Here is a 9,413-nt window from a genome sequence, read left to right as displayed (position 1 = left end):
GGCCGCGGCACGACGCGGTCGGGGCGCACTGAGGACAGTCTGCCCCGGTCGACAGTCGCACCGGGAGCAGGGAGCCCCTTCGCAGTGCGGCGAGGTCCGGGCAGGGAGCGCTGTAAAGCTGCGACCGCGAGCCACCTTCGCCCTGAGCCTTTCCAAGCCGGTGGCGGCGCACCGCCTCGTATGTGGGACTCCCCAGCCTGCCGTGTGTCCTCACACCCTCCAGCTGGCTGTTAACGAGGCTCTTTAGACACAGAGAAGTACTCGTATCGGTACTCGGTATCGGAGAGTACCCAGATATAAGTACTCGGTCTGAAGAACCGTGGTATCGGTGCATCCCTAATGGGGATACTCGTGTGTGTGGATATATTTAGTTCCCTCCAGGTGTCTGTGATGTGTGTTAGCTGAATGAGTCTAAAGGCTCTCATCTCTGTTTCAGGCCTTCACAACCAGAGACGGACACATCGTGGTGGCTGCAGGCAACGACCGGCAGTTCCTCAAAGTGTGTCAGGTCGGTCACTGTGTGTTGTTTAACAGTTACCTGTTGGGATCAGTGTTGACCCCAAAATCACTGAATGCTTCATTTGTTTTTCAGAATCAAAGTAAATTTTCAGATATAAATATATACATGAAGTACTTTTAAAGGAAAATGCATATTTTTCTGCATCAAAGAGTATGTTCATCTCATACTTTCCGGGTCTGGAGAGTTTATTCTACAGATCTTATGTCTAATAAAGTGAAATATTAATCTTGTGTGTGTTTGCAGGTTCTGCAGCTGACGGAGCTCTCAGAGGAACCGGAGTACAGAACCAACAAGCTGAGAGTCCAGAACCGCAAACAGCTGCTGCACACGCTGTCACAGAGGTACACACACACACACACACACACACACACACACACACACACACACAGACAAACACACACACACACACACACACACATGGTGATAATAATGATCATTTAAATAATGTTTTTATTATTTAAATATAATGATAATAACTCGTTAACGCAACTTCGTTTTAACGCCACTAATCTATTTAACGCATTATCTTATGATTTTTAGGTCTTAGCGTCTCAGTTTTAAATCTAGAGTGAAGATCCTGGTATCATAGTAAACTATAGAACCTGATGAATCCATCGGTACCAACCATGCTACTACTACTACTACTACTACTGCTGTGTCATACTAGCTTGTAGTGAATGAGGTTAAATAACGCTCCAAAGTTATGCTAAATTTTGGCGAGGAAAATTTCCATTTCCAAAGGGATCCCTTGACCTCTGACTTCCAGATATGTGAGGGTTTTTGTCCGATATAATGTCTGAAAAATGTCCAATAAAAAGTCAGAAAAATGTCAGAAAATTATCCGAAAAATGGCTGAATGTACGAAAGAAATTCTGAAAAATATTTGAAACAATGTCCAAAAAAGTCAGAAAATTGTCTGAAAAAATCAGGAAATAAATTATGAAAAATATCTGAAAAAGTCCGGAAATTGTGAAAAGAAAGTCTGAAAAAAGTCTGAAATCTGAAAAAAATTCTGAAAAAAGTCAGAACATTTTCAAATTTTTTTCGAATAAAACTCTGAAACAAAGGCAGAAGAAAAGTCCGATACTGGTATCCTAGTAAACTATAGAACCTGATGAATCCATCGGTGATTAATTTCTCTCTGTCAGGTTTCTGCAGGAGAAGACAGCTGATTGGCTGAGGATGTTTGAGGGCTCCGGTGTTCCTGTTGGACCAATCAACAACATCCAGGAAGTCTTCTCTGATCCACAGGTCAGTCTCACACACACACACACACACACACACACACACACACACGCACACACACACGCAAACGTAAAAGTCCGTCACTGAGTGATGAAGTTACACGATTGGTCGGCCGAGTGTCGGAGCGTCCTCATTGGCCGTTGCTCTTTCACAATGAAAACGCGGGGACCAGTCCAGTATGTAAATGACCGCATGTTTCTACATTTAGAAATCTTTTGGGTCAAAATGTTTTGTGTGTTTATTTAGGAACATTTTATAAAAGAAAATAGGGCTGTCAATGTTAACGTGAAATCGTTTTAACGCCACTAATTTAAGGCATTAACGCACTCGATCTTCCGGAGGTTGTAGCAGCTCAGTTTTAAATTGTATTAAAGCTAGAGTGAAGATACTACTGTCATATGAAACAGGCTGGAATATGTAAAAGAAAAGTCTGAAAGATGTCAGAAAAAGGTCAAAAAAGCTGAAATATGTTTGAAAAAAAAAAAATTCTGAAAAAATGCCCAATATGTCAAAAATATGGCCCAAAAATTTGAGCGACCACCTTGGAGAAGTTACAGGAAGTAGACACGTGGGACTACGTCTGCTTTTCAAAATAAGGTGTTAACAAAGGGAACTGTAGATACTAAATACATCTATGGAAATCAGACTGATGGATTATATTCACCAGAAGTATAAAACATTATAAATTAAAAACACTAATCTGTGAGGGACATGTCTTTATTCTTTATATTTCTGGGTTGCTGGATAATCAATACTTCCTGACAATGATCCTGATATATCTGACTTCAGGACGTCTCTGACTACAGACATGCTGGAAATCAAACACTTTAGAGATTTATAGAAGTTAAAGTCTCTAGAAGTGTCTGAATCATCTGGTTCCTTCATGGTCTAGAGGTGAAGAAGTTAACGTAACTCTGAATACATCTGGAACCAGCAGTATGGTGGTAGTATAGAACCAGCAGTATGGTGGTAGTATAGAACCAGCAGTATGGTGGTAGTATAGAACCAGCAGTATGGTGGTAGTATAGAACCAGCAGTATGGTGGTAGTATAGAACCAGCAGTATGGTGGTAGTATAGAACCAGCAGTATGGTGGTAGTATAGAACCAGCAGTATGGTGGTAGTATAGAACCAGCAGTATGGTGGTAGTATAGAACCAGCAGTATGGTGGTAGTATAGAACCAGCAGTATGGTGGTAGTATAGAACCAGCAGTATGGTGGTAGTATAGAACCAGCAGGTCTGGTGGTAGTATAGAACCAGCAGGTCTGGTGGTAGTATAGAACCAGCAGTATGGTGGTAGTATAGAACCAGCAGTATGGTGGTAGTATAGAACCAGCAGTATGGTGGTAGTATAGAACCAGCAGTATGGTGGTAGTATAGAACCAGCAGTATGGTGGTAGTATAGAACCAGCAGTATGGTGGTAGTATAGAACCAGCAGTATGGTGGTAGTATAGAACCAGCAGTATGGTGGTAGTATAGAACCAGCAGTATGGTGGTAGTATAGAACCAGCAGTATGGTGGTAGTATAGAACCAGCAGTATGGTGGTAGTATAGAACCAGCAGTATGGTGGTAGTATAGAACCAGCAGTATGGTGGTAGTATAGAACCAGCAGTATGGTGGTAGTATAGAACCAGCAGGTCTGGTGGTAGTATAGAACCAGCAGGTCTGGTGGTAGTATAGAACCAGCAGTATGGTGGTAGTATAGAACCAGCAGTATGGTGGTAGTATAGAACCAGCAGTATGGTGGTAGTATAGAACCAGCAGTATGGTGGTAGTATAGAACCAGCAGGTCTGGTGGTAGTATAGAACCAGCAGTATGGTGGTAGTATAGAACCAGCAGGTCTGGTGGTAGTATAGAACCAGCAGTATGGTGGTAGTATAGAACCAGCAGTATGGTGGTAGTATAGAACCAGCAGTATGGTGGTAGTATAGAACCAGCAGTATGGTGGTAGTATAGAACCAGCAGTATGGTGGTAGTATAGAACCAGCAGTATGGTGGTAGTATAGAACCAGCAGTATGGTGGTAGTATAGAACCAGCAGTATGGTGGTAGTATAGAACCAGCAGGTCTGGTGGTAGTATAGAACCAGCAGTATGGTGGTAGTATAGAACCAGCAGGTCTGGTGGTAGTATAGAACCAGCAGTATGGTGGTAGTATAGAACCAGCAGTATGGTGGTAGTATAGAACCAGCAGTATGGTGGTAGTATAGAACCAGCAGTATGGTGGTAGTATAGAACCAGCAGTATGGTGGTAGTATAGAACCAGCAGTATGGTGGTAGTATAGAACCAGCAGTATGGTGGTAGTATAGAACCAGCAGTATGGTGGTAGTATAGAACCAGCAGGTCTGGTGGTAGTATAGAACCAGCAGTATGGTGGTAGTATAGAACCAGCAGTATGGTGGTAGTATAGAACCAGCAGTATGGTGGTAGTATAGAACCAGCAGGTCTGGTGGTAGTATAGAACCAGCAGTATGGTGGTAGTATAGAACCAGCAGTATGGTGGTAGTATAGAACCAGCAGTATGGTGGTAGTATAGAACCAGCAGTATGGTGGTAGTATAGAACCAGCAGTATGGTGGTAGTATAGAACCAGCAGGTCTGGTGGTAGTATAGAACCAGCAGGTCTGGTGGTAGTATAGAACCAGCAGTATGGTGGTAGTATAGAACCAGCAGTATGGTGGTAGTATAGAACCAGCAGTATGGTGGTAGTATAGAACCAGCAGTATGGTGGTAGTATAGAACCAGCAGTATGGTGGTAGTATAGAACCAGCAGTATGGTGGTAGTATAGAACCAGCAGGTCTGGTGGTAGTATAGAACCAGCAGGTCTGGTGGTAGTATAGAACCAGCAGTATGGTGGTAGTATAGAACCAGCAGTATGGTGGTAGTATAGAACCAGCAGTATGGTGGTAGTATAGAACCAGCAGTATGGTGGTAGTATAGAACCAGCAGGTCTGGTGGTAGTATAGAACCAGCAGTATGGTGGTAGTATAGAACCAGCAGGTCTGGTGGTAGTATAGAACCAGCAGTATGGTGGTAGTATAGAACCAGCAGTATGGTGGTAGTATAGAACCAGCAGTATGGTGGTAGTATAGAACCAGCAGTATGGTGGTAGTATAGAACCAGCAGTATGGTGGTAGTATAGAACCAGCAGTATGGTGGTAGTATAGAACCAGCAGTATGGTGGTAGTATAGAACCAGCAGTATGGTGGTAGTATAGAACCAGCAGGTCTGGTGGTAGTATAGAACCAGCAGTATGGTGGTAGTATAGAACCAGCAGGTCTGGTGGTAGTATAGAACCAGCAGTATGGTGGTAGTATAGAACCAGCAGTATGGTGGTAGTATAGAACCAGCAGTATGGTGGTAGTATAGAACCAGCAGTATGGTGGTAGTATAGAACCAGCAGTATGGTGGTAGTATAGAACCAGCAGTATGGTGGTAGTATAGAACCAGCAGTATGGTGGTAGTATAGAACCAGCAGTATGGTGGTAGTATAGAACCAGCAGTATGGTGGTAGTATAGAACCAGCAGGTCTGGTGGTAGTATAGAACCAGCAGTATGGTGGTAGTATAGAACCAGCAGTATGGTGGTAGTATAGAACCAGCAGTATGGTGGTAGTATAGAACCAGCAGTATGGTGGTAGTATAGAACCAGCAGTATGGTGGTAGTATAGAACCAGCAGGTCTGGTGGTAGTATAGAACCAGCAGGTCTGGTGGTAGTATAGAACCAGCAGGTCTGGTGGTAGTATAGAACCAGCAGGTCTGGTGGTAGTATAGAACCAGCAGGTCTGGTGGTAGTATAGAACCAGCAGATCTGGTGGTAGTATAGAACCAGCAGGTCTGGTGGTAGTATAGAACCAGGAGTATGGTGGTAGTATAGAACCAGCAGTATGGTGGTAGTATAGAACCAGCAGTATGGTGGTAGTATAGAACCAGCAGTATGGTGGTAGTATAGAACCAGCAGGTCTGGTGGTAGTATAGAACCAGCAGTATGGTGGTAGTATAGAACCAGCAGTATGGTGGTAGTATAGAACCAGCAGGTCTGGTGGTAGTATAGAACCAGCAGTATGGTGGTAGTATAGAACCAGGAGACAGGGGACTCGTCCCGGCTCAACTAACGAGGTGTCCTCTGATTGTCCTGCTGTGTGATGCTAATGATGCTAACGTTAGCATGTGTACCGTGTAGGAGACAACATGTGACTGAGTGTTCTGTAGTGTTGAATGTGTGTTCTGAGGACAGCAGCTCCCGTCACCACCTGGCCCGGCGCCGTCATATGAACGCTGTGACTCAGCGTCTCAGACCGACCCATCTGCCTCCAGAACCTGGCTGCACGCACACACACACACGCGCACACACACACACACACACACACACGCTGGGTTTAAACTACGTTAGGACACACTCTCTACACACACACACACACACACACACACACACACACACACACACACACACCTGTGAGTGCTGACTGATGATACAGATGTTTCCACACATCTGGCACAAACAAGATTTCTATAATCATGTTGGTTCTACTGATGATCACTGATCTCAACATGACCCAGACTTCACTTCCTTCACTGCTGCTGGGCTCCACTCCAGGTCCGATGCCTTGCTGAAGGGCTCCTGGCCGGTGCGAGAGCCCGATGCCTTGCTGAAGGGCTCCTGGTCGGTGCGAGAGCCCGATGCCTTGCTGAAGGGCTCCTGGCCGGTGCTAGAGTCCGATGCCTTGCTGAAGGGCTCCTGGCCGGTGCGAGAGTCCGATGCCTTGCTGAAGGGCTCCTGGCCGGTGCGAGAGCCCGATGCCTTGCTGAAGGGCTCCTGGCCGGTGCTAGAGTCCGATGCCTTGCTGAAGGGCTCCTGGCCGGTGCGAGAGTCCGATGCCTTGCTGAAGGGCTCCTGGCCGGTGCGAGAGCCCGATGCCTTGCTGAAGGGTTCCTGGCCGGTGCGAGAGTCCGATGCCTTGCTGAAGGGCTCCTGGCCGGTGCGAGAGCCCGATGCCTTGCTGAAGGGTTCCTGGCCGGTTTGAGAGTCCGATGCCTTGCTGAAGGGCTCCTGGCCGGTGCGAGAGCCCGATGCCTTGCTGAAGGGCTCCTGGTCGGTGCGAGAGCCCGATGCCTTGCTGAAGGGCTCCTGGTCGGTGCGAGAGCCCGATGCCTTGCTGAAGGGCTCCTGGTCGGTGCGAGAGCCCGATGCCTTGCTGAAGGGCTCCTGGTCGGTGCGAGAGCCCGATGCCTTGCTGAAGGGCTCCTGGTCGGTGCGAGAGCCCGATGCCTTGCTGAAGGGCTCCTGGTCGGTGCGAGAGCCCGATGCCTTGCTGAAGGGCTCCTGGTCGGTGCGAGAGCCCGATGCCTTGCTGAAGGGCTCCTGGTCGCTGCGAGAGCCCGATGCCTTGCTGAAGGGCTCCTGGTCGGTGCGAGAGCCCGATGCCTTGCTGAAGGGCTCCTGGTCGGTGTGAGAGCCCGATGCCTTGCTGAAGGGCTCCTGGTCGGTGTGAGATCGCTGACAGCCGCTCTTCACTCTATTTATTTTGCTCCCATAATTGCTCTCATCTCTCCGGCAGTAAATGTTTCCCACATGACGCCGCAATTAACAGAAAACAAAGCAGAGATTCAGGCTCTTGATTGAACTTGGCCGATTGAGTTTCCTCCACGTCCTTCTCTCCTGTTTACACCGAGCATGCTGGGAAATAATAGCCGGCATTCATTAGCATCCGTTCAGTAAACACATCGAACCATGTAGAAGTTAACTGGAGAGAGCTGCGTGGCTGCTCTAAAGGAAGGACGTGTAAAAGCTAGAAGGACTGTAGATGGACTGAATCGTGTGACGGCGGCGGCGGTGTGTCCGTTTAACGCCGTCCGGCCTGCTCTGTGTGTGACGGCGTGGAGCTGCAGCTTCCCTCCACACAGCAGCTCAGCAGAGAAGCTGCTGCTAATCAGGACGGCTCCGCTCCAAAAACCCAAATCTGGAAGTCATTTGGAAAACCGTCAACCTCTCTCTCATCTGGTTCTTTGTTTCTCTCCCGTCTCGCTGTCAGCGTTTCCTTCAGGAGCTTTCCTGACTTCCACATTTTAAAGTTCTCCTTCAGGCCTCTCCTGGATCATAAAACCCTGCTTCATTTTCTGACCTGAATTATTTACACTAACAAATCTAGTTAGGTTCTAAACGGCCCTAAATACCAAAATGAGCCTCCTTCTCTCTTGATCTATGACCTCAGTAAACATCCTCAACATGACTTTATGTTTCAAGTCTTCTTCAATACAGCATGATGTTCATTTAGTGGAAGTGATTCCCTCACTGGCAAAACAAGGCTTGTCATCATTGAAGGCCATCTCAATGCAGGGAGATATCAGGATGAGATTCTGCAGCCAGTGGTGATCCCATATCTCCACAATCTGGGACCTAACTTCATCCTCCAAGAAACAACGCCCCCCCCCACAGAGCCAGGGTTATCACAGACTACCTCCACAATGTGGGAGTAGAGAGAATGGAACGGCCTGCCAAGAGTCCACACCTCAACCCAACTCAACACTTGTGGGATCAGCTTGGGCGTGCTGTACGTGTTAGAGTGACCAACACAACCACGCTGGCTGACCTGCAACCAATCCTGGTTGAGGAATGGAACGCCATCCCACAGCAACGTGTGACCCGGTTGGTGACCAGCATGAGGAGGAGGTGCCAGGCTGTTGTGGCTGCGTATGGATCTTCCACCTCTACTGAGGCTCCTGACGGTGGATTCAATCAATCAATATGTCTTGTTTGTTCCTTGTTACTGATAGAGAGTTCAATCATCCACCAAACAACTCAAAACAAGAGTCAACACCAACAGGAGAATACACTGTTTACCATTGACGGAGCATTTTGGCAAATTTTTCTTGGGCGCTACCCACATAATCAGCTGTGCTGCTCATCCCACAAATGCATGATCCTTACAAGTGTGACATCATTGTGAAGGTAAATAAACAGGCTTTCCAACGATGTAAAATACAATGACCATTAGCATTGGAACAACAGAGAAATAATCCACCAAACACAAGTTTCCAAACTTTGTTTTTCCAGTTTAGTTATATATAGTTCACATTTATTGATGCTCATTGTGTATCGGTTTAGAAAAGCCGTTTGGAAAACGACAAAACTCAGTAAAACCTCCAGCAGCCGCTGAGCCGTCGTCACTAAAGGTTGTTACAGCAGCTCAACATGATATCCTCCAGGGAACAGACGGGTTGATGTTTGGCACGATTTAATGGAGGAAAATATAGAATTAGTCTTTTCTCTTGCTTTTTATTTTCACTTCTACCATCATTTAGTAGTTCTATATTCCCCTCCGTCACTGTTCTCCTCTCTTCCTCTCTCACGTTCTCACATCTTCAAGTTCTCAGTCATTTTTACCTTTTCACTACTTCCTATCTCTCTGCCCTCCAGTTGCTCTCTCTCTCTCCGTCTCTCTCTCCGTCTCAGTCTCTCCATCGTTCAGCAGTAACTGACCTTGTATTTTACGGCCGTGTATGTGTCCTGTGTTCTGGGCGGCGTCCAGCGCCCTGCAGGAAACATGCAGCTAAATATGGCTTTAATATCGGACTACTGGAGGTGCGCTTGATTTATCCCGGCTGGAACCTAAACAGCCTCTGAAGTGGATACCTAACATGTAGCA

The 9,413-nt window shown here is 46.7% G+C and overlaps 2 protein-coding genes across 2 annotated transcripts in view; one reads left to right on the top strand and one right to left on the bottom strand.

The window, feature by feature from the left end:
• Positions 1-9,413, bottom strand: part of LOC141760068 (uncharacterized) — a 190,553-nt gene that overhangs the window by 86,837 nt on the left and 94,303 nt on the right. The gene's annotated exons all lie outside the window — the stretch shown is intronic.
• sugct (succinyl-CoA:glutarate-CoA transferase) overlaps positions 1-9,413 on the top strand; it is a 47,288-nt gene that overhangs the window by 1,250 nt on the left and 36,625 nt on the right. Inside the window, exons 2-4 of the mRNA XM_074622334.1 lie at positions 437-508; positions 764-861; positions 1,669-1,771. Coding sequence (XP_074478435.1) covers positions 1,703-1,771 — 69 coding nt within the window. The 5' untranslated portion in view covers positions 437-508; positions 764-861; positions 1,669-1,702. The remainder of the gene's footprint in view (positions 1-436; positions 509-763; positions 862-1,668; positions 1,772-9,413) is intronic.

Source organism: Sebastes fasciatus, chromosome 21, assembly GCF_043250625.1.
Source record: "Sebastes fasciatus isolate fSebFas1 chromosome 21, fSebFas1.pri, whole genome shotgun sequence".
In the NCBI taxonomy this organism is placed as follows: domain Eukaryota; kingdom Metazoa; phylum Chordata; class Actinopteri; order Perciformes; family Sebastidae; genus Sebastes; species Sebastes fasciatus.
Note: the sequence above shows the minus strand (reverse complement) of the source record. Positions and strands in the feature narration are given on the sequence as shown.